Source organism: Cenococcum geophilum, assembly GCF_001692895.1.
Source record: "Cenococcum geophilum 1.58 unplaced genomic scaffold K441scaffold_86, whole genome shotgun sequence".
Classification (NCBI taxonomy): Eukaryota; Fungi; Ascomycota; class Dothideomycetes; order Gloniales; family Gloniaceae; genus Cenococcum; species Cenococcum geophilum.
The window spans coordinates 429,323-455,015 of NW_027137644.1; the positions used below are offsets into that span (position 1 = coordinate 429,323).

The following is a 25,693-nucleotide window of genomic DNA, read 5'->3' on the forward strand; positions in this document are numbered from 1 at the left end:
GTCACTTTAGGTCCCGGACTAGAAGTCACGTCAACACTCTTACCTAGAAATTGCAAAATCAACCTTACAATTCCTTTCTTTCATTGTCAAAATCAGCTGTACAGCCTATACTATGCTCGAAGCTTCAGCAAAACGCAAGAAATTCATCAAACATTAACACATTCAAAGTGGTACGAAACGGCGCACCGAAACCACGAATTTCCTCATTCCATGTGCTCCGCAAAACCATCCTCCCCGAAGCAACTACAGACAACGACACATCTCCGATGTCAACTTAACCATGGCTCTCTGCCAGCTCCCTATAGAACTCAGGATTCCAAGAACCGCCGCATCTCTTGGTTGAGTCACCGCAAAACACGTCGCGACTTGGAATCAGCGCCTCTTTATTCGTCGAGTTCTCTGACCATGACGTGAAATAAAGCCTTCCCAGGGCCTTGGGGACTTTCCAAGCCACCCATGCCGCGACACATTCGTTGTTCTACTCTATCAGTTGCTGATTGATGACCTGGTCAAATACATGCCGCCTGCCAGCACGCGATCAGAGTCGACTGCCAGCAGTGTCCCACAATGATGTGCATATGCCAGTGTTCGCAATGATCATTTTATCCATTGCTTCTTAACGATATATTCATTCATAAGGAGTGATAACGATTGGATAATTTAGCCTAAATTAAATCACTAAAACACCTTAACATTGCGATGCCGATAAAATGCTGCTAAAGACTACTACTGAAAAACACAAATAAGCTTCGTTCTAAATCTAGTCGAGTCATTCGTTCATCTCGCGACAGGCACGGTATCTCACATATTGTCGGCTGAATTACCGGCAGATCTATCCCTTCCACCGCTGAAATATGTTGCACTAAGCACTAGCGAATAGGAAGTAGGCAAATGGCGCTTTCCCGCGTCCTATTCGCTAGCACAGACCCCTGCCCAGTGCAGCATGTTTTAGCGGCGGAGGGAATACTGCCTACTCTTCCTGCTCGTACTCCAAGTCCATCGCCGCCAACTCCTGGCTACCACATGATATGGAGACACTCAGCTGTTGGTCTAGACAAGCATCTGCCTTGAGATACGCAGTAAAATATGGGTTTCCCTGGGCTCCTGAACGCTGGGATACGTACCTGCTCTGTTGGATATCACTGAGGTCGTAATGAATTGGGACGATGGTTCTCAAAGCTATCGTGAAGTTAGCGCTTAATGTCCGTAATGTTGGTTCAATCCGAGCCTCGTATACCTGAAGGAATACCCGCTAAACTTTGCGGTGCATCGTCTCCATTATAAATAACAAGGTTTGTTATGAACTCCCTTGGATCTGTGATACCAAATCTGCGGCAGAACCTGGTCGAGGCCTGCTTGGGCTTTTTTGAGAGAATCAACTCGCCCTTTTTGAGCAACCACGCCATTTGCTCTTTTGCTATCCAATCATTGTCAAGCCCATCTCTGTAACGATCCTCTTCTGCATGAAGGTACGTGGAGTATGGTTGGGAGACGACTATTCCATAGCTCTTGGAGCACTTCCGCATATATACGCGGTCTTCGGCACTCCGCTCTAGCCGTTTGGCAACTGCGCCTCTGACAACTGCCACCTGACTGGGAAGATATTAACAAAGAAGAGGACTAACGAAGAGGAATACTCACGGATTTCCGGGACGTTTCACTTTGATGTTTAGTTGACGTCCAAACTCTCTGACCTCATCAAAAAGATACTTGGACTCCGCAAAGCCGCCGGACAAGAATATATACTGCACACTTTAGTCATAGACACCACTCCGGCTATCTATTATCCACTTACTCTGACTTGATAGCCAGCCCTTCCGACTTGTCCGATTTGGCCTTGTATCAATTGCGTAATCTTGTTAATGCTGAAATGGAACATCTGCCGTAAATCATCACTGTTTAGGTCAGTCTTTGTCACGCCGACGGGACTTTAGGTACTAACTCTGTGATTCGGACTTCACCATCCTCAATCCCGTTTGCTGGATTATGCAAATTATTGAGATCTGTCAATCGGAAGTCCGTGCACCGATTATAAGAAAAGAATGATGACTCTGTCTATTGAATGGTGGCTCTAGAGCCTCTATATATACATAGGAAAGGTGTAGGAAATAAGAACGAGAAGGGGGTAGGGGGGTGGCAATGGAAACAAGGGGTAGGTGACTGAGTCAATGATCGAGTTAATGATTAAGTCAATAACTGAGTCAATGGGAGGCAGCTGAGTCGGTGATAAGATAACCTAATTTAGGTCGACACACCCCCCCAGCTGATTAACTAGTAGGTGATTAGCTGGATATACCTAAATAGGAAATATCCATAGTGTTAAACTAAATAGAAACCATCTAATAGCAAGAATTTAATAAGGAAATTGTGTAAATAAGTTAAATAGTATAGTTAAATCTAACTATAATAGAGTCTTAATATCAATCAGATTTAGTTGTTAAATAAAGCTTTTATACTTCTGCCTTAGCAGGGCCTTCGTAAGGCCGTTAGCCGTCATATTAGTAGTAGGGACCCACTTAATTATAATTAAGCCCTTTTAAACTTCTTAGCGAAGCTAATACTGGTAGATATCTACATAACGAAGCTTCGTGTTTAACTAAGGTCCGTTCTTAGTAAGCAGTTAAATCGTCTATAGGTTGTTATAGCTAATTATATATTCCTTATTCGTATAGAGTTGCATAGCTTAAAAGAAGCGCTGCTACCAAATTAATTCGGTAGCTGCATTTAATAGAGCCTTAAGCTTAGCTTTAGTGCTTAATATTATAACTATCTTCTGCTTAGTGGAGCGCCAGTTAATTACTCCCCTAAATAGTGAAAATATAAAGCCTTTAGTGCTTTTTTAACTAATAGGATTATTACTAAATATAGTATCGCTTATATAGACGACAATCTAACTTCTAATATTCCTGTTTGAGTATTCAATCGCCAGGGTTCTCGTTTAATAGAGGTATACAATCGCTTAATTAACTGCGGCTTTATATAGGGGCAACGAATTATAAAGGAATTCTACGAGCTTACTTAAGGCTTAAGCGACATTAGGTCGTGTAATACAGGTGGCGTAGAGTAGTAAGCCGACCTTCCGTTAATATATATAGACCTACTACTTAGAGGCCTATTCTGGATTAGGTAAGAGATCGTCCGTACTTATTGGCGTATATATTAGATAATAATCTTTTAGATAGAAGGTGCTAGCGATCTTATTAATATAGGAATCTTAATAGAGCTAAAGCTTCTGTTAAGGTTAATTACGGAGAATTCTAATTCCTAAGAACCAGGTCAGTTCTTTAAGGTTCTTAATTTTATACTTCTTTATTAGCTCTTCCTTAAAGAGTTAAAGCTTTAGTATATCTTCTATGCGGCAGGCTGCTATAATATTATTAACGTAAAAGAATATAATTAGCTAGTCGTTATAAAATAGGCACGATTCTTTATTAACTGCCGTTAAACCTAGAGTCGTTAGGGTAGTTAAGAACTCATTAAGCTAAAGTAATAGTAATCGTCTAAGGCCGTATAAGGCTCTTTAAAGGAGCAGACACCTACCCTTTTATTAAAAGCTATCTGGAAACTTAATATAGACTGTCTTATTAATAAGGCTGTTGGTAAAGGTATTAACTATATAAGCTTTGCAGTGCGAAGAATTGAATAAACAACTTGATTGTGAATGTAGCTCTAGAGGCTCTATATATACACGAAGAAGGTAGAAGTAATGGGGTAATAGATAGCTGAAATGGGAACGGTAATCTGCCACCAATATTGATCTGCAACCACTATATTGGGTNGCGTTAACGCCATCTNNGAGCCTTCCAAGCGGTNATCTTGTGTCTCAACGCAGTGTCGGTAGTCGGTTACACACCCCCCCAGATTTAACGGTGTAGTTAAAGCTGTAGAACATAAAATGAGGGCAGAAGCTATACCAAAATAGGAAATTTAGATACATTTTAAGAGTAGCAAAGGGTAGGGTAATTAAAATGGTATATTGCGAATATTGCGAATATCGCGGATATTGCGGATATCGCGGACATTGCGAATGGAGTCAATTGATCTGATGTCGAATATCCACCAAATTCAATTGCTTTATCCATGCCTCGTGCTTTTGACGGGGTAAGATCTTGGTAAGGCCGTCGGCAGGCATCTTGTCTGTAGGGACCCATTAGACGTCAATCTTTTTATCTTGGACTTCCTGTCTCAGCCAGTGCTGATAGACGTCGATATGTCGAAGCTTAGTATCAAGCTTTGGTGTATCCTGTCTTAGGAGTCGTACGGTCTGCATATTGTCGCAGAGCACGGTAAAATCGCGTTCTAAATTGAAGCCAATTGCCTTAAAGAATCGTTGCCACCAGATAATTTCAACGGTAGCAGTAGATAGGGAGAGAAGCTCCGCTTCGGTAGTTGAACGAGTAACCGATCGTTGTAAGGTAGCTTTCCAATCAATTGGTCCTCCGAATAGCATAAATAGGTACCCCTAAGAGCTCCGTCTAGTCTTTTTATCGTCCGCAAATGCTGCATCGGATGCTCCGTAAAAGGTGACGTCTTTTCCTTCTGGGTTTCTGTAATAGACGTATGCTCCAAAGGCTTCGCTAGAGTATTCGATAGCTGTTGATTTTGTTCCAAGGCAGTAGGAAATAGCTTAGTTTGCTGCATTAAGGTGTTCTTAATTTAGATTAGTAAGGAATTCGGCCAGCTTAGAATGCGTCTTAGCAATATCAGGTCTTCTAAATATGGCTAGGTGTATAAGAGAACCAACCCGTTGCTAATAGGCTAGTGTTCTTTAAGGGTTCGTCTACTAGTTAGACGGAATTAGTTTAGCAGGTAGTGGAGATTTAGGAAATCTTCCTGGTTAAATATTGAATCGATTGGCTATCCTTTCGATGTAGGAATCTTGGCAGAGCCAGAGCTTTTGATTTAGTCAATCTTGTTCGATTCAAATTCCTAGGAATTACTGTAGGTCTCCTAATACACGGATCTCGTATCGGTGCAGCAATTTTGCTTTAAATTCTTTAAGTCTTAAAAGGTCCTTCTTGGCAAATAGGACGGCTATATCGTCTATATAGAAGAAGATAATAAGTCGTCTATCGGTAAATAGGTAGTTAGTGCCTAGTACTGGTTCTAATCCGAATTTAGCTAGTATATTAGTAAGCTCTTTATACTAAAGTAGTGGTGAGATTTTTAATCTATATAGCGCTATAAGTAGCTTTAGGACATATCCGTTTTAATTAAAACCTTCTAGGTAGTAGCAGTAGATTGGTTTACTAAGCTTAGCATTTGTAAATGCGTTTACAGCGTTATACTGTCGAATTTCCAGGTCGAATGCGGCTGCTATAGCTATAAGAGCACGGAATATTCGAGCAGCTAGGGTTGCTGCATAGGTCTCTTCCTCTATAATCTGCAGGTCTCCGCGGACGTATAGTTTAGCTTTAAGCTTCTATAGGTAGCCGTCACTATCGAGCTTATATTTAAAGACCTATTTTAGTGGAAGGATCTGCTTATTGCCTGCTTCTGCTTTCGGTACAGTCTTAAATGTCCCTTAGCGTTTTAGGTCGTTGTATTCTTTTTCTATAGCCTTTTAAAAGCCAGTAGTCAAAGGATGCTTTTTTAGATTTTTGAGATTCTTTGGTTTAGGAGGAAGGTTGTCCCGATGTAGAGATAAGGATCTAGTTCGGTTAATGTCCTTTACTAGTCCTATGGCAAATCTAGCGTAGTAACCAAATAGGGTAGATAGATTGGTTAGTGCTGCTGCATACGCTTAACGTTGAATTCGTTTTAATCCTTCTGGTAGAATAAGGTTGGCAGAAGGTTTAGCTAAGACTTTATTAGCTTATAGAGCTGTATTAATTGCTTTATTAGATGGTTCTAGAGAGCTTAGCTAAGTTGAAATTGTTTTAATTATATCTAGGATGTCGTCTTAAAGTCCTTATAGTAAGGTGTTTAATTCTAGTAAATCTAAAGATACCGTTCTGCTAGGTGTCGGTAACTGCTTAGTATCCTTTATACGAAGCTTTGCTAAATTATTCAATTTAAATGTAGTCGTTTGATCTACACCTAAGGTAGATCTTTAAGGGTCCAGATTAACTATATATAGGATTAATTCGTCCTTAGATTCGTCCTTATATAGAGGTTCTGGTAGACTAATCGTCTAAAGGGTGTCTTCTAATACTTCCCTTAGTAGGTAGTCGATGTTTTAACCCTTGGGGTTATAGAATGAGGTCTTGTTAAATATAACGTCTTTGGTTTAAATGACCTTGTAGAGACTTAGAATCCAGATTTAATAGATATTAGTTAAATCGTAGCCGACTAGGTGTCTAATTAATGCACGAGGAGCTAGTTTATCTCCCTTTTTAATTTATTTGTCCAGTATATAGGTTTTGCAGCCGTATATATATATATGGGTAAGTAATAGCGGCTTGCCGTAGGCGATCTCGTATGGAGTTTTCTATCCTAGTTGCTTATTTGGGGTTTAATTAAGTGCGTATCCTGCGGTAAGGAACGCCTCTAGTTCTAAAAACGGGGGTAAGGATGCTTCTAGCTGTATAGCCCTTAATTGATCTATAAGGGTTTATCCAGATCGTTCAGCTTCGCCATTTTGTTCTTCTGTATATGGGGCTTAGCATTTAAAAGTAATGCCTTCGTCTGCGCACTATATATGTAAGGTGTCTCCTATTTATCTAAAAGCTCGTTTATTATCGCTCTAGAAGAAGATTACGTCTTAGTGGAATTGTATTTTAATTAAACGGTGGGTTTTACAGATAGTAGGTAGGACGGTAGCTTTGTCCTTATTCTTGGCGGTAAATATAAAATTGAATTTAGAATACGTGTAATAGAAGTGTATTATATATCTATCGCCGTTGTACCCTGGTTCTCTAAGGGTAATGATATTGAATGCTACCCGCTCAAATGGTTAAGTGGCTGGAAATTCGTGTTCTTGTCTTCGAGAGATCTGCTGTGTGTGCTTTGATATTAAGCAGACTTCGCATTTAATTTTGAGCGGTGCTCGTTTATTGATTAGCTTTTTAAGCTCTGCGCTATTGATGTGCTTAGGAAGCTATTTAATAGCGTTAGGTCCTGCATGGCCAAGTATTTTGTGCTATTTTATAGCTATGGCTCCGACTAATTTGTGGGCCATTCTGCTTAGTTAATGTCTTTTTATTAAGAAGGTTAATTGAGTTATTAAATCTAGGGTAGGCTCTTTATATATTAGTACCCAGTGGCCCCCTAGTTGTTTTATATAGCATACTATTTCGCTAGTTGCTAGATGGTATAGTAAGTTTCGTCCTAAGTTAAAATAGATATTGTTATCTATAGCCCTTAATAGTGCTACGATATTTGTAAATATGGTAGGTACCAATACTATATAGAATAGCTTCATTTTTAAGCTCCTAGTAGGTGTATTGATAGTAATTATTACTGTTCTATAAGCCTATATCTTTTCACAATTTCCACCAGCAATTAGGTAGTCGTTTTCTATAGCTGGGTAGGAAAAGGTAAAGTCTTCTTGGTTATTGCAGACGTGGGTATCTGTACTAGGGTTAAGTATCTAGGTGTTCTAGAGTTTAAATGGAGTTTAACCAGTACTAAACATAGCAGTATAGCTAGTTGGGGTTTTAGAAGGTAGGGTTTTAGAATTAAAATTAATTATAGATTTTATGTTCTTCTTTGCTTCCTATTCTTTTTTTAAGATAAGGTTAATAATGCGTTTAATCCAAGGCGTAGATAAGATTGCTTTTTCTACTTTTTTTTGGATATCTGGGTTTAGTTTCTATCCTTAAGGGCGCTTCTGCTTAACAATATAGTAGTAGCTGCTAAATTAATATTTAAAGCCGTATATACATTCCTTATTCCATTTTAAATCTAAATTAGAATTGTTATTGGAATCTAAATTGGAATTGCCTAGGGTTATAAAAGTAGAGTTATTGGTAGGGGTAGCCGAGGATGCTGCTTACTATATATAGTAGTGCTCCTTAAATTCCTTAATTAGATTAATAATAGATAGGGCCTCTTTATCCTTCCGTTCTTTTTTAATGAGGTTTACTTTTAGTGCTCCTACAAAACTAGAAGAGATAGATTTAATAGCTTAAATAAAGTTATAGTATGGCCTAAATCCTTGTATATCTAGTAGCTTTAATTACTCTATAAGCTTGTAGATATTCCGCTAGTTATTTAACCATTTATTAATGCTCTGATTTTTATTATAGACTTTTAAAGCCGTGTACTGATTTAGGACGTCTCGTTTTCAACCTAAGGTAGTAGGGGCTAGTGCAGTCTTAAGTGCTTAAAGCCATTTATGTACCGTATTGAGGTCGTTAATAAGTGGAAGGTAGGCTACTAATATAGTGCGAACGATATAGTTACTAATATTATTTATAGCCCGTTTTTGCTTCTTATATATACGAAGATCGTCTTTATATTTAGTATAGAGCTGGTTATAGGCGGTAAGCTAACTTAGGTCTAGCTTTACTATCAATATAGCCGTAGGTAGTATATCCCTTGGTATAGGACGACTTAGTTATACTAGCTTTAGACGCTCGCCTTTTTTAGATAGGTTAATGTGCTCCTATACCTTGTTAGTTTTAGCAGTGTCTTAGATAATAAAGAACTACTATATCCAATTAGAAGGCTGGTTAAGGATTAGGTTGACTTTCGATTCGCTTATAGTCGTCATTTTTAGGATTTAATAGGTTAGGTAGGGTCCAATTGGCATCTTAGCAAAAACCTTATTTTAACATTTCAAACTTTTAATTTAATTCATTAGTTCGTTCGTCGGTTGGGTACGTACGTTAACTGGGGTTAATTATCCATTCGTTTAATAGGTAAAGAAGCTCAAAACACTGCAAAGGTAATAAAAGTAGTGACTTCTTAAATAAGGTAGTAGATTGATTGGTTAGCAGGTAGTGCGATCCGGGCTTATAACTATGAGCTTTACAGTGCGAAGAATTAAATAAACAACTTAATTGTGAATGTAGCTCTAGAGGCTCTATATATACACGAAGAAGGTAGAAGTAATAGGGTAATAGATAGCTAAAATAGGAACGGTAATCTGCCACCAATATTGATCTACAACCACTATATTGGGTGGCGTTAACGCCATCTCGGAGCCTTCCAAGCGGTGATCTTGTGTCTCAACGCAGTGTTGGTAGTTAGTTATAAACTATATTATATTGCCAAGTTTCTAAATTGCATGTAGCAACAATTGCTATTATAGCCCTAAATATTTTTGCTGTAAGGGTTGCTATATATATATCCTTTTCGCTAGGTTATTATAAGTCACCTTATATATAAAGACGGGTTTTAAATTTAATTAGATATCTATTAGTGTTAAACTTATAAGTAAACACCTAGGTAATAGGTAAGATGTTAAGCGACACTATCCGTATAACGGTCTTAAATGTCCCTTACTACTTAAGATTACTGAATTCCTTATTGGCGGCTTCCGCAAAGCCATCTTTATATAGGTAAGCTTAAAGCTCCTTTTAGCTGTAAGGTGGTAATAGAAGCTTATTATAGTGTAATCGCTTTTAGTAATATTTAATTCTGGTAGCAAAAGCTCTATAGAAGGCAGGAAGGGTATCTAATTACTTAATATCTATAAGGTAAGCTTCTTAACGCGTTAAGGGCTTCTTAGTTCTTCTACTTATTATAATATTAATATCACCTATATTACCGCAGATCTCCTATTTTAGTGTCACGGAACCCTACCGCAGGGGCCTCCATAGGAGAGCCCCGTGCTCTCGCGTATACCTCGCATACAGCTTATGTCAGCTACGCGTAGGTATATCACCTCCTTACGCCCTCGACCCTTACGATCGATCGCGCAACGTCTTATAGACTCCTCGAATACATACGTCTTGTAGCCACTACCCTGTTCCGTAACATTACGTTATGCCTTTTTACCACTAATACCTAGCCTATAACCAATTCTACGTCTTTGCAATACTATAGGCGCTGCCAGAAGTAGCATGCCTACGAGTTACCTTACTTTATACTTCTAAGGAACCTATAATAGTAAGACGATATTTCTTACTAGCTACTATATTAAACCTAAAGAACAATCTAATACCTACACTTAACCTACGACGCCAATTAATCCCAGGAGAATTCGATTTATTAGCCCTAGCCTTAACCCCTAAGGAAATGGACACTAATAATATCTTATCTTTTATTAACTATATAACTACGGATAAGCAAGCAGAAGGGCTACTACCTATTAAAATTAAAATATAAGACGCCGAGACGTTTATAAAAATAATAGCACGAGAACCCAATAAATACTACCGCCTTCTATAAAACTACTACCTAAAGCTTATACGAGCCGAGATGCGTACTGCCTAAGATCGCGATATTATCCAAGACCTATAAGCTCGCAAGGCGCTCGCCGACAACACGCGTTAAGAAACTAAAGATAACCTCCGCGTATCTAAACGCGACGTCTAACAGTTAAAGAAGGCTAAGATTACACTTATTGCTACAGTTACTAAAAGAGAAGGCATAATTAAATACCTATAATCTTAGCTTAATAAGCACATTCGTAACAACGCTAGACACCTCTTTACTGCATATAACACCACTTAAGTCTCTACGCCCCTAGCAACTTTACCTACTTAACGCTTAACGGAGAGTTAGCGCTAAGCAGCCTTACCTAACGGGAACCCCTACTAAAGCGATAATAAAAGCTATAATAACCAAACCTAAGCTGCTACTATAGGGTCTAATGCACGTTACCCTAATCCCCTAGTTTTTTAGGGAGACTATAAAGAATACAGCCACTAAAAGATATAAATCCGCAAGAAACTAACTTAGAGCGCCTATCTTTTTCCTATAGAAGATACTAAAATTGGCTATATTATCGGGCGAATAAAGGGTACATTATTTAACAGACTCTTCGCCTAATAGGAGACTAATAGCCCTTAGAAGTGGTAGTCCTACTAAAAAGTCCTTAATAATCTTAACCTAATATACCGCGACTATAACTTACTGGCCACCAACTAAGCTAAACTACGTGCCCTAAAGATAAGCCCTATTAAATTATTTAACAAGTTCTATGTTAAATTCCAGGAATATACCGGAGCCCTCGCCTAAGACAATACTAAAGACTAAAAAGATTTCCTTAAAAAAGTCACTTATCGCCTTAGTTACGCAGCCGCCAGCCATAACTACAATAATATTTATAATATGGTAGCAGCCATACAGAAGATTAAACGACGACTAAATTAAATTATTACTGTAAACCCCCACCTAAAGACCTCCCTATAGAAGCCCTCCGGACCTACTAAACCACCAACGCCTACTACCCTAAGCAACACTACTGGTCCTAATATTAACCTTTCTATACTAACCTTCCCGTAGAAGCTACTAGATAGAGAATATAAGCTACTCTAAAAGCTAAAGCGTTGCTATAAATGTTGTTAAGAAGGCTGTTATAGCTATAGCCTAAACTACCTAATAGCTAGGTTTAGCAGCCGCCGCCTAATACCTAACCTAGTACCTCGAATACCAAATATATTGCTATATGCCACTACCGTATAAGACGAAGATATAGCAATAGCGGTAGAGTTAGATACGGAAACGGAAAACGCCAAGTCCTAGCCCTAAGTCGTAGGTTGGGACGCCCTAATAATAAGGGGATCTATATATTAGCCTGCTTAATAGATAACTTAGTAAAGATAAATAGACGGAAATAGATAGTTTTACCCGTAATAGGAACTACTACCAAAAAACAATATAAAAGCTATTCTATAATTAATTGCGGAGCTACTAATAAATTTATAGATACCTAATTTATATACACTTATAACCTACCTACCTTACCCCTTACTAAAGCCCGCGCCCTATAACTCGCCAACGGTAGTTATACCGCATAGAAGATTACCTATATAGCATAACTCTACCTAGACATAAATAGGCACTAAAAAGAACTCTAGGCCTATATTACACCACTTACTAACTACCCTATTATCCTCGGAATAAACTAGCTCAAACAATACAACCCCGCCATTAATTAGAAAAAGAGAGAAGTAACCTTTAACTTTAAATACTATAGAAAGACCTGCCTAGGACATAGCCTAGCCACCTCTATCTACTCCCTAGGATACTAACCTAAGGAACCCCTTATTACCCTACCTATAACTAACTACTACTATATAAGTGCCACGGCCTTCTACCGTATAGCACGTAAAAAAGGCTAAACCGTTACTATAGCCTCCTAATTATAACTATATAAGCTTAATAAAGAACAGGACTACGTCCTCTATAGTAACAGGATAGATATAGTTAACCTTTTAGAAAACGATACCCCCGCAGAACTCTACAGACTTTCACCTTTAGACTTTAAGAAGTTTATAAAGCTTAAAAAAGGACTTACTAACGAGGAACTCCGCAAGCTCCTCCCCAAGAGGTACTATAACTTTATTGACGTGTGCTCACAAAAGAGCGTAGATATACTCCCCCTACATTAACCTAATAACTATACTATTAATATTAAATAAGGAAAAACGCCACCCTATAAGAGACCCTACCCAATATTAAAAGACGAACTTCTAGTTATTAAAAAGTATATTAACGAACACCTTAATAAAGGGTTTATTTGCCCTAGCATGTCCCTAGTAGCCGCCCCTATCCTCCTTACTAAAAAGCCAAAAGGAGGTATTTAATTCTACGTTAACTATAGAGGACTTAACACTATTACAATTAAGAACCGATACCCTATACCGCTTATACGTAAGACTCTTAAGCGGCTTAGCTAAGCTAAAATCTATACCAAGCTTAATATTATTGCCGCCTTTAACTGCCTCCGAATATAAGAAGGTAATAAATAGAAAACCGTATTCGCATCGCGCTTTAGCCAATTCAAATATACTATTATGCCCTTTAGCGTATATAACGGCCCAGGCAGCTTCTAAAGCTATATTAATAACGCCTTACAGGACTACCTTAACGACTTCTGCTCTGCGTACCTGGACAATATACTTATTTACAGCAATAACCCTTCTAAGCATACTAAGCACGTTTAAAAGGTCCTACAGCGCCTTAGGGACGCAGGACTTTATATTAATTTAAAGAAGTGCGAATTCTTAGTTATAGAAGTAAAATACCTTAAACTAATCATTACTACTAAGGGTGTCCATATGGACCCCAAGAAGGTACGCATAATTACCAAATAGCAAACCCTTAACTGTATTAAAGACGTATAAGCTTTCCTCGGTTTCGCTAACTTCTATCAAAAATTTATATACAACTTCTTGGGTATTATAGCACCACTTATAGCAATAATACGAACAAAGGGCCTTTCCGTAAAAGGAAGAAAAATATATTTACGTTTTATCTAGACGCCTAAATATAAGAAGGCGTTCTAAGACCTTAAAGATACTTTTACCAAAGCACCTATCCTAGCTCACTTTATACTAGGACGACAACTCTATCTTAAGACTAACTCCTTAGACCACGTCAACGCAGGCGTCCTCTCCCAGATAGGCAATAACAGTCTCCTCCACCTAGTTACATTCTATTTATCTAAGTTTATACTATAAGAATATAACTACAAGATCTATAATAAGGAACTTCTCGCAATTATATAAGCGTTTAAGGAATTCTAACTAGAACTCTCCTTAGCAGAACCTAACTAGCCAACTAAAGTCCTTACGGATCATCGCAACCTTAAGTACTTTATAACTATAAAATAGCTAAACTAACGCCAAGCACGCTAGAACGAGTTCCTCTCTAGTTTTAACTTTAAAATTGCATACAGGCTAGGAGTATAAGGTACTAAGCCTAATAGCCTAACACGCCGCTTATAAGACCTTCCTTAGTCCAAAAATAACCCCTACAACTAGTTCCAATAATAGACGATCCTAAAAGCACGGAATTTAGCCCTAGGTATGCTACCTATAATAGAGCCAACTATACCTTAGCTCCACACCATAGAACTAGAATTACCTCCTGAAATTAACAAGCTTATTACCACGGCATATAACACCTCTGTTAACCCATTACTATATTAACTTATTACCGCAAAGACCGCTAGCGCCTATACGCTACCAACTAAACTCTAAAGCTTAGGCCAGATTAATATAGCAGCCTTAGAAGTAAAAGAGAATAGGCTCTATTATAGAGGCCGTCTATTTATCCCCAACTTAAAAAATCTATAACGGCAACTAATCNAAATNGCCTACNACCTCNNATTAAGCGGCNACCTAGGCAAANNAGGAACCTATAAGCTTCTTAGCCAATACTACTTCTAGCCTAAAATAATAGACTTAGTTAAACGCTTTATAGGCGCCTGCCACAGTTATAAGCGCGCTAAGGCCTTTAATATAAAGTACCAAGGACTACTGCACCCTCTACCAGTACCCATACAACAATGGGCAGATATCGCTATAGATTTTATTATTAACCTACTACCCTATAAGCGACATGGCCGTACCTATAAGAACATTCTTATAATAATATACCGACTTACAAAAGAGCGCCACTACGTCCCAACTAAAGGTATAGCTATTAGCAACGTTACTAACGCCTTTCTCCGCAAAATTTACCGATTATATGGGTTACCTAACTCGATTACGTCCGACTAAGGTATATAGTTCGGCTCTAATATATAGAGACGAATCTGCTAACGCCTTAGCATCTCTATTAAGATATCTATATCCTTCTACTACGAAACTGCTAGGTAACCGGAAAACGCTAATACTAGCATAAAAGCGTACCTACGACAGGTAGTCGCCTATAGTTAAGATAACTGGGTAGATTACCTCCTACTAGGTAAATTCGCAGCAAATAACTACGTCTTAACTACTACAGGACTTACCCCGTTCTTCGCGAACAAGGGATATTACCCCTAATCCGGCATAGAACCACTAGAACCTATTAATAAGAAACTGCTATATAGAAAACGCCTTAAGATGCTACTTACCAACTAGCATGCAAACTATATAAAAAATCTACTCAACTACTACAAGGGAGAAATGGCCTAGGCTTAAGCAAAGTAGGCCTACTTCGCCAACTATTATAGAACGCCACCACCGGAGATGCGTGTTGGCGACTAGGTATAGCTAGATACACGTAATATCTCTATATAGAGGCCTATAAAGTTACTTAATTATAAGAACCTTAGCCCCTACCTAATTAAATAAGTTATTAACAGGGGAGCCGCATATAAGCTAGAGCTCCCGCCTACCCTAGCCACCCATAGGATATAGCCTATATTTTACCTATAGCTACTATACCTTTACTAGCCTAACCCTTTACCGGGGCAGATATAGCCTAAACCCCTACTAGTACTAATCTAAGATAAGAACAAAGATAAGAACTATAAGAAGTGGACCATTAAACGAATTATCAACTCTAAATACTTTAGCAAAGGCAGAGGACAACGGCTCTACTATAGAGCTATATATATAGGATTCGACATAGACTAGCCAGAATGGCAACTATAGGAAGACTTCAAAAATGTAAAGGATCTAATCAGCGACTTTTACCACGCGAACCTATAGAAACTAGGCCTAAGCAGAGATTTTATACCTAATTCTCTATAGGAGCCCTTATAGAGTTAAACCGTTATACATTACTATATAGGGGCAAATTGCCGTTAGATTGCCGTTAGATTACAGTAAAGTGCGATTACGTAACTGGAATATCATTAAGATGTCCAGGAACTTTAACCGGCGGTCGAAGTTGTCTAATTAGTTAAATTCTTAGATGCCAAGCCTTATTACATGACGTTGTTTTAAGCCTTTAGCGATACCCCCCTTTTCTTCTTTTCTATACCCTAAGTGTCCCTTCTACATGTATATAGTAACCACAGCGTCGCCGGAGCTCCGCCTCTATAGGAGGGGGGGTAGTATTACGGAACCCCACCGCAGGGGCCTCTATAGGAGAGCCCCGTGCTCTCGCGTACACCTCGCGTACAGCTTATGTCAGCTACGCGTAGGTATATTACCTCCTTACGCCCTCGACCCTTACGATCGATCGCGCAACGTCTTGTAGACTCCTCGAATACATACGTCTTGTAGCCACTGCCCCGTCCCGTGACATTTAGGTAGGCTTATTCTCTAAAAACGAGTTTAAATTAGGGTTTTCGCTTAATTAAGGCACTTAACAGCTCTATATTAATAGTATTTAATTAAGGTTCTAGCGTCTTAGCTAGGGTAAAGAGGCCTAGTATAGAGTCGTCCTTAGAGGCTTGTGAGCTGATTATATTATCGTCCTAATCTATCGCTTAATTTTAATTTTTATTAGTATCCACCTATTAACTTCCACTAATATCTACCTCGTCCTCCTTATTTAATGTCTTATTTAACGTCTTATTAAGCTCTTCCTGAAGCGTCCTGTTAATATTTAACATATTAATTACCTCTAAAATTTAATCCGCGCGTTTCTGGAGCAGATTTGTAAAATCTGGCTAACTGTTATTATAGAGCAATTGCTTATTAAATATTACGTCTCTTGTTTAAATTACCTTTTTTTCACTAGGTATATAGACCCTAAAGATATTTATTAACTAGTACCCCACTAAGTATCTAATATAAGCCCTTAGCTTAAGCTTTTATATATATAGGATTTTATATTTAAGCGGGTAAGCTCTACAGCCGTATATTTATAGGTAAGCTATATTTAGCTTTAATAGCAAGAGCCCTAGTGCTAACTAAAGCTTCTTAAAAGGTGTTATTTAGCCGAGCTAGGCGCTTGGTGTCCGATTAATTAGATATATTATAGCCCTAGTAATTTCTAGCCAGAGCTCTTCTGGTAATCGAGCTTTAATCCACATACATTAAAACTTAATAATAATTACCCCCTTAGAACGTTCGGCAGAACCGTTCTAAGACTTTATATATAGGGCCGACTATTCTAGTAATATTTCTTTTTAGGTCCTCTAGGTGTTAAACTCGCCACCTAAAGACGTTTTGCCATCAATTCAAATTATTACGATCTTTAGGTTATATTAACGTTCTACCCTATTTAAGTATTATATAATTGCTTGCGTCGTTAACGACTTATAGGCGAAGGTCTCAACCTTATTTAAATGCAGAAATTCGTTATAGAAATATATTGTCTAAATATAACTGTTATACGCCACGATCTCTTAAAATAAGTTAATATACACTTAGTAGAAGTGTCTAGTTGCCTTACTGGTAGGTAGTCTTCTTAATATAATCTTGTAAGCCTTGCTAACAGCGTAGGTCTTATAGTTAATCGTCACTGGTCCTTAAAGTTTTGCACTACCTACTTTTTAGGGTAAATGCTTAATCGCGTTGGGTCCTGCATGGCCTAGTCTCTTATACTAGAGTCTGCCATCTACTTCCTAATTAGGAAGGGGGTTTTGCGATTAGATTGCGAATAAGGCCTTACTTAGGGTCCTTAATTATAGCTCGTTATACTCTAGGGTTAATTAATTATAATGGCGCTCGCAATATACAAACGTCTTATAATCGTTTTTATACAGTAGGTTCTTTTTGTTGTCCCACTATATGTCCCTATTATTGAACTTTCTTAGGCAGGCTAAATTTGTATAAAAACCTAGTATATAAGCTGTATTAGCTAAGAAGATCTTTCTAGAACCTAATAGTGTCCGGATAGTAATTGCCGCCGTCCCTATACCCTTAACTAGATCTATACCCGTCCCGGTATATACGAAGTTATTACTTAGTTAGAGCTTATTAATAAACCTTAATTAATCGTTAATAACGTATATAGTGGTTCCGTTGTTAAGGATTACACTATCGCGTAGCTTATAGTTAGTGCCTGCTTTATAGGCGCCTATTTAATATATACAAAAGGTACTGTCGTCTTCCTTTTTATCTGGGCTCCGTAGAGCTTCCTTTTTTAAAGATTACTTCCTAACCTTCTCTAGTGTTCGCTTGTGCTATTTTAGGGCGTTAGCAATCTTTTTCTTAACCTTCTTAGCCGTTACTTTATCTAATTTCCAGTCCTTTAATTAAACCAACTCGTTAATATAAGGACAGTCCTGGAACTAGTAAACAGCTCCATAGTAGTATATCGGGGTATCTTTCTTCCGTGCCGTCCTGGAAGGGGTAGTAGTAGGAGCCTTGTCCTTAGGAGCCTCATCCTTAGAAGCCTTATCGATTGGCTTGCCCTAAAAGCTTACTGTATTGGCGCTAAGCTAAGCTCTATTCTTCTACTAGGCAGTCTCCAATTATTAATAGTTTTAATAGATATTAACCAGTCGATTTATGGATATTACGTAGTCCTTAGCCTAGTCGTATTTATTGAATTTAATCCTCTACGTCAAGGCCTAATTTAGTAATACTGGCTTTACTACTAACAGAAAGTCTCTAATCGCTTGGTCGCCATCTACGTCTAGTAATTTAATCTTTTTATAATCGTTATACGTCTTCTCCTATTGCTATAACTAGGCCTCAAAGTTCTAATTCTTTGGGCCCTTTTTAACCTTAGCATATTAAGTGGATAGGTAGAGCTAACGTACAGTATCGGTAGGGGCAACCCTCTCCTTAAGAGTTACTAGTATATCGTATACCGAGTCGATACCCAGTATATAGGTGTTTAGATGTCTAGCCACTATACTGGTAATATAGCTTTGTAGAGAAGTCGAAGCTGCCTTCTACTTCTTATATTCCTTCTCTACTGTTTTATACCTCTTACGGAGAATTTAAAGCTCGTCCTTCTTGTCCTCAAAGAGAGCTGCATAGGAGGTCGTTCCTAACTTCACGTCTTAAGGCCTAGGAAAGACTGGTTCAACCAATAGAGGCAACTTATCCCGTTTGGTTAAGGGGTCAACGTATTCCTATACATCTCCTATTTAGGCTCAGAGCCTAATAAGGTTAATCCATTCGTCCCAATCAGCTTAGCTCAATAATATCACCGTCGTGGTAATAGCTTAGGTAGGTAGTTAAGAAGTTATTTTAAAAAGGTACTTGCAAAAAGGTTAAAAGATTTAGTAATAAGTAGTAATTTAATAAGGGGTATATTAATTAAATAGATTAATTAAATTAAATAGTTAAATAGGGGCAATACGGCAAGCAACCCGGGCTCATAACTGTCAATCGGAAGTCCGTGCACCAATTGTAAGAAAAGAATAATAACTCTGTCTATTGAATGGTGGCTCTAGAGCCTCTATATATACATAGGAAAGGTATAGGAAATGAGAACGAGAAGGGGGTAGGGGGGTGGCAATGGAAATAAGGGGTAGGTGACTGAGTCAATGATCGAGTCAATGATTGAGTCAATGACTGAGTCAATGGGAGGCAGCTGAGTCGGTGATAAGATAACCTGATTCAGGTCAACAAGATCACCTAGTAGTCGGATGTCTCCTTGACCCTCATCCAAATGTCCTTCGAAAGCCTTCTTCACGTACTCGAACTGCCTCATCACAGCTTTTAGATCTCTACCCACTGTGGTGTGCAATTCGACGTCATGTCTGGGGAGGGTTTGTGACAGTTTTAGATAGTTCATGTCACCTAATTTCTGGTGTAACCATTTCATGAAGCCGAGGTCGACGAATATGGCTCCACATTTACCACCTGGAAGTGGGAGATTAGTTTTTGGTACAACGCCAGAAACCTTGACGATATACTTGTGGCGGGCCCTATCTGCCTGAGCTGTAGATCCGGCGCAGTTGCTTCGACGCAGTAGGATATGAGATCCTGGGTTCATGCTGTCAGCAATATCCAATACCCGAGAAGCATGACCTACCGCCGTACTACCTCCTAAATCTGCTTGAACAAAGCAATCGCCGGGCTATCGGTTAGCAATCGAAAATGCCATCTGAGAGAGGGAATATACCCCCAGAATCTCGCTCTCTTCCTCCTCCGCCATAAAATACCTGATTGAATAAAGAGCCGCGGCCTCAGGCGCTGTCATGAACACGATATCTCTTAGACCCCTGAAGTATCGCTTCGTGAAACCAGCTTTGTTGACGGCTTGAAAGGTCAAATTTTTGGCTTCTTCTGACCACATCTTTCCCCTGTTAGCTGTCTTCACCCTGTCGTTTGTCCAATTTTACGCACCGCAGGTACAGCCACGACAAGGTCGGTTATGATATCGGAAATCATGGCGGGTTGCAGACCAGGCTCCTTTAGTACGTGCTCTCTGACTTTGCTCAGGTAATCAGCAACGATGTCGACAGGCTCCTTGGCCGGATATGATGGCAGCCCGTTTTCCTTTCTAATCTCACCAAGATCAAGGTTCTTCATGCCGACCAACGCGTCCAGAATCGACTTGAGCTCTTGCTTTCGCCCCTGTTGGTCTAGCTCCATCTTCGTCCATACCATCCTCTGGCTCCCACCGTGGATATCGAAGCCCCATTGGTGATTATGTTCGGCCGCTGCGGAATATGATATCTCACTTGGGACTTTGTAATGCGCTTTTCCCGGCCAATTCGTTATGATCGTGCTCGCGTGAATATCTGCCCGTTCTTTCTCGTATGTCACAAATTGATAGGCGACACCTAAACCATTATTAGACCATTTCCGGGAAATTGGAGCCGCCCTGCGAAACCATGTTGCAGGTAACTCTCACATACTCGTAAATGTGGTTCCATAGTCCAGACCAATAATCAGTCGATTTGATGGAGCATTCATCTCGACTGTAGAAGACCGCTAATCCTCACTGCCTAGCTCCTTGACTAAAATGCTGGCGTTGCGAAGCTTTTAAACTCCGGCTTGTCCCGGTAATATCTCGTGTACGTGAGGTGCCTAGTTGGGCCGGCGAAGCTGCGCAGCAAGGGTATTTCGAACGCATGCTCGATGCTTGACAACACCTGCGCCCTTCAGCCTTCTCGCAATGGCAGCGTGAGCTGATGTGTGCAGGGGCCTCCGCCAATGGAAGCCGCAATATTTGGTGGCTCACCCGCAGAGGGTGCAATCACAGAGGCTTCTGTCTGGGCATTATTGGAGGCGCAAGGCTTTGTCCCTTCGTGTGGCAGGTTTTCTTGGACTTTTCGTATATGCACGCCTCATAAGCCAATCTAGGGTTCTGTGCAGGAAAGGGCTTGGTGTTGAAGCCTCTGGTCAGTGCGGTTGCTCTCGGCAGTAAGGCTGGCGCCTCATTGACCTTTTGATTCTTAAATATTGCGGTAAATAGCAGCGACATGCCTAGGAAGCGTATAATATTTAGTATAGTTTAATAAAAAGCTTTGGCTGATATTATCGCTATCTATTTAATTATTAATAAAAATATTGTCCTTATGCCGCCTAAATCTTATTAACGTTAAGAACGCATAATCCCTTAACCCGCTAAAATTGATCACTCTCTTATCGATAAGAATTAGGCCAATCGGAGAGGTTGGGTAAATACAAAATACGATAATAGATGGACGCTAACCGGTTAAGGGATAAAGCGGATAGGTGTGACGGTTTGGAACATCAAAACCACGCACAGACGAAATTTGTTAGGAATCGTCATAACCCTATCGCTCACGTTAGGTGATTTAGTGGTGGTCTTCTGTAGTATTTCATTGGCATCGCAATATTGACGCGTTTGGTGAGGCTTGCTAATAAAATCACGCTAGCTACTGCAATATGCTAAACCAGACAGGAGCGATTTGTTTTCCCGTCGGTACCACTACCCCGATTCGGTCACTTCTCGCTCCAATTTAGTGTGAATCCCTCCCACATCTCCAGTCTATGAGCCTCAGCGTTAAATTTTTCCTTACCGAACCCCGTCCCGAGGACAGTCTGAGCTCCCCAGACCTACCCAACCCCACCTCGAAGCCCTTGCTGCTGGCCTTGATTACCTGTGCTTGGCCCTCAGTACCAGAACCACCTTGGAAGACCCCGAGCCCCCGACTGTAGCACTTCATCCAGTCTGATCAAAGGTCAGACGAGAATTCTTCCGCCTTCATTCGGATGTTAGGACGGCGGGCTTTGAGAGTTTCAGATGTCAAGCTTCATCAAGGATAAGATAAAATGGGGTACTTCAGGATTCATCGGAGGGTAAGTTTTTCTCGGTTCCAGTGAGAGATCCAATCCACATGTTGATTGGTTATGCTCTAGACGCAGCGGCGATGGCGGAAAGCGGCCGCAAGGCCACGAAATAGCATCACAGAGCACAACTCGTTATAGTCCCGCTCAAATTCAGGCTCCTCGATCTCCATCAGGTGCTCCGCAAATTCCAGAAAATTATGTCCGCGATATGCGAGCACCGAACAGACGGTCCAGTAGCCGTTTCGAAGAGTTAAACAGCTCTTTAACGGGGAGCCACAGCCATTCAACACACCGGACGCAGCAAATTTCGGACCAACGAGAACAAACTCATGACCCAGAGCGTCCTTATATAGTGAATCACTCGCCACGATCCAAGCCCCAGAAGGTTAGCAAAGCACAACCACACGTATACGGTGATCATTCCATTCCATCAGGCCGTGATCCAAGAAAGCCAGGAGAAACAGTAGCATACGGGCAAATGATTCGGGCAGAGCGTCAAGAGCCTAGACGAGGATCTGAGTCTTCACCAGTCAGGGGATCGCGTCCACCTCACAAGTTTCCGCGGGAGAGCCTCGGACCTAGGGCACTGAATTCAGACGGCGCCACAGCATTAGCCTTAGGATCGCAGAACGAATCAGAATTTGACGGGCGGACACTGCGCGGTCTATTCGACGGGCTAAAACAGACCGAGGAATTCCAGTTGCGTTACCCGTATTACCCGTACGTGGTACTACATGTGGACGCTCTTGACCGAGGATGCGAAAGGGCCCTCGAGTCGGAGGCCTATCTTAGAAGAGAGATTGGGTCGATGCAACGAAATATGATCGCTTTGATAGAAAGAAACCATCCCCATGAAAATATCGACGAACCGGACGCTCTCAAATTTATCCTCGAGCAATATCAGACCCGACTCGATTACTGTCTCAAGCTTGAACGAGAAGGTAAAGAGCAGTTTGAGGCATATGCCGAGTCGATTCGAAGGAGAGATGAGATCATTAGTGATCGAGACCAGGAGATCACAAAACTGCGCAATCAGCTTTCCCAGGAAAAACTCAAGTGCGACTTAGATCTGAATTCATGCGAAAGTTACTACAAGCAAAAAATTAAACACCAGGAAACTGCACATCAGCAAAAACTCAAGGATCAGAAGACTGCGCATCAGCAACAACTCGAGGACCAGGAGTATGCATATCAGCATCGACTCGAGGGCCTGAAGTATGCATATCAGCAACAACTCGAGGAACAGAAGACTGCACATCAGCAACAACTCGAGGACCAGAAGGCTGCACATCAGCAACAACTCGAGGACCAGAAGGCTGCACATCAGCAACAACTCGAGGGCCAGAAGACTGTACATCAGCAACAATTCAAGGACCAGAAGGCTGCACATGAGAAGGAGATATCGACGAAAGAGAAGAATATGGAGGATCAGAGAGTCGAGGCCCACATGAAAATCCAGGAATTGAACAGACTTCTCATCACTGATGCTGACAACTTCCAACCAGAACCGGACGACCGTTTTCGGGCAACTTTCGATAAACTTCAAAAGAACGTGTATCTTCTCGCAAAGAAGGCGAAGTGCGAACTTCATGTCGACAGGGAAAAACTGGGAGCGGATTTTGACCAGATCTCATTCGCTCGAGCGGTCAAGGAGAGGCATTTGAAACTTATTTTGGAAACCTCATTTTGGAGGATTCTCCGCGAAAAGATCTTCCTTAACCCATTCCACGTTTTCGGTGAGCTCGGAGAATCGTTGTTCATTACTTGGTGCAAGTTCTTCTCGAACAGTTCGTATCCTTGCTCTTAATCAATTTGGCCCTGCTAATGATCAATAGGTCAAACCAGGTTGACTTCAGCATTAGCATGGCCTCCGCCGGACACACGCTGTGAACGGTGGAGATCGTCTGTCTTTGAGGTTTTGCGGGCTGCAGTTACCGCGCAAGAAAGATGTTCTTCGGTCAATGATCGTATTATTAGTAGTTACATGGCCACTCGAAAAGATGTGTCCGAGGCATTTAAGGTAGAGTTCTCACGGATATCTCCTGAGGATATGGGGACAACTCCGGGAGACATCGCAGAAATTGCCTGTTCACTGGCTTTGGATTGCGGGAGAGAACGCTGCAGAGTGCAATTATTTGCTCCTCGGAAAGGTGAGCTAGTTCAGAGAACTCAACGAAAATCCATCCAGGACCGCAACGAAGGATTCAATGCAGAAACTGAGGAAGGCATGGTGGAGCTTATCATTTCTCCTGGCTTAATGAAGCTTGGTGATGGTCATGGCCGGTCGTTTGACGCGAACATTGTGCACTTGGGTCCATCGGACGTATATTGTTCTGTTGGTGGTGAAATGAGATAAGGAGAATCTAGTTGATAAGCTGCAACTGTATCCGGAAAGTATGTGCTAATATAGGTGGATAGACATTTGGGGAGGGATCTCCTCTAACGTGTTCGGCAAGCAAGTGGCCACTGCAAGCATGTGGCCACCCCACCAAGCCACCAACGCCAAATATTGCAAATTACTCAACCACGAACAGTTGTATTTGGTGTAGCTATCTACTAGCTACTTATTTGACGTCTAGGGCACGTACGTGCATTATGTTCTGTTGATGCGCACATGCTGCACTTGGGTAATGCTCGTTGCGGTCGCTCGGCCGCTGCCTCTACCGTAGCCTCCTCATGCCTAGTTTGAGCAGCTTGTGTATGAGAGGCCCCTTCTGCTCCTAATAGAATACCCCCCCTAGCTATATACGTGCGCCGCTGCGCCTTCTTCTTTTTCTAGCGCTGGTTTTTTATGCGTAGCTTCTTATTTTTGCTTGCAAGCAGCACAGCGCTTAATATTGCTATTTCGCAACCCTTAATAAGCTAGCTAAGGGCTTGTTTTGTTGGACTTGGTGGGCTATACGTACTGTAAGCTTTTGCAGTGTGTGGGAAATGAATAAGCGACTTAATTGTAAATCTATGGAAATCAAGTGATATAAATACATGAGGAAGGTGTTGGTAATAAGACAAAAGGGGAGACTACTACGTAACTAAAACAGCGTGATACGTATGTAATACGCAGGCGATACGTAGTCAATACGCAGGTAATACGCAGGTGTTTTGGCATAGTACCGGTAGTCAGTTATACACCCCCTCAGATTTAACGGTGTAGTCAAAGCTATAAAAAAATAAAGGTTAAAACTATACCAAAATAGAAAATTTAGATATAATTTAGGAGTAGTAAAAGAATGGGGTAACCGTGATGGATATTGCGAATATCGCGGATATTACGGATATTGCGAATTAATTAATCTAATATCAAATATCCACTAAATTTAACTGCTTTATCTATGCTTCATGCTTTTAACGAGGTAAGATTTTAATAAGACCGTTAGTAGGCATTTTGGCCGTAGGAACCCATTAAACGTTAATCTTTTTGTCTTAGACTTCCTGTTTTAGCTAGTGCTAATAGACGTTAATATATCGAAGCTTGGTATCAAGTTTTGGTATATCCTATTTTAGGAGTTATATAGTCTGCATATTATCGCAGAGTACGGTAAATTCGCGTTCTAAGTTAAAGCTAATTGCCTTAAAGAACCGTTGCCACTAGATAATTTTAACTGCGGTAGTAGATAGGGAGAGAAGCTTTACTTTAGTAGTTAAGTGAGTAACAGATCGCTATAGGGTCGCTTTCCAATTAATTAGACCTCTAAATAGTATAAAAAGATATCCTTAAGAGCTCTATCTAGTCTCCTTATGGTCCATAAATACTGCGTCAGATGCTCTATAAAAGGTAACGTCTTCTCCTTTAGGGTTTCTAAAGTATA

The 25,693-nt window shown here is 40.4% G+C and overlaps 3 protein-coding genes across 3 annotated transcripts; 1 reads left to right on the forward strand and 2 right to left on the reverse strand.

Moving 5' to 3' along the window:
* Positions 1–970: 970 nt before the first annotated feature.
* K441DRAFT_742418 (uncharacterized protein) lies at positions 971–1,879 on the reverse strand (the record flags this gene model as incomplete). The annotated part of the gene is made up of 4 exons (XM_067654388.1): positions 971–1,179; positions 1,238–1,593; positions 1,642–1,745; positions 1,796–1,879. 4 exons carry the CDS (start codon positions 1,877–1,879, stop codon positions 971–973), a joined length of 753 nt encoding a protein of 250 aa, XP_067496935.1.
* A 17,822-nt stretch (positions 1,880–19,701) lies between these two features.
* Positions 19,702–20,543, reverse strand: K441DRAFT_682663 (uncharacterized protein; the record flags this gene model as incomplete). Its single annotated transcript, XM_067651603.1, has 3 exons — positions 19,702–19,920; positions 19,971–20,451; positions 20,482–20,543. 3 exons carry the CDS (start codon positions 20,541–20,543, stop codon positions 19,702–19,704), a joined length of 762 nt encoding a protein of 253 aa, XP_067496936.1.
* An 859-nt stretch (positions 20,544–21,402) lies between these two features.
* On the forward strand, positions 21,403–23,783 carry K441DRAFT_357065 (uncharacterized protein). The gene is made up of 2 exons (XM_067641353.1): positions 21,403–21,896; positions 22,026–23,783. Exons 1-2 carry the CDS (start codon positions 21,841–21,843, stop codon positions 23,692–23,694), a joined length of 1,725 nt encoding a protein of 574 aa, XP_067496937.1. The 5' UTR covers positions 21,403–21,840; the 3' UTR covers positions 23,695–23,783.
* Positions 23,784–25,693: the final 1,910 nt, after the last annotated feature.

Excerpts from the sequence above, each read along its gene's own strand:
- K441DRAFT_357065 (XM_067641353.1), top strand. The coding sequence starts at position 21,841 with ATGTCAAGCTTCATCAAGGATAAGATAAAATGGGGTACTTCAGGATTC. Across the intron at positions 21,897-22,025 it reads ACTTCAGGATTCATCGGAGG|TCCCGCTCAAATTCAGGCTC; the intron begins GTAAGTTTTTCT and ends AACTCGTTATAG.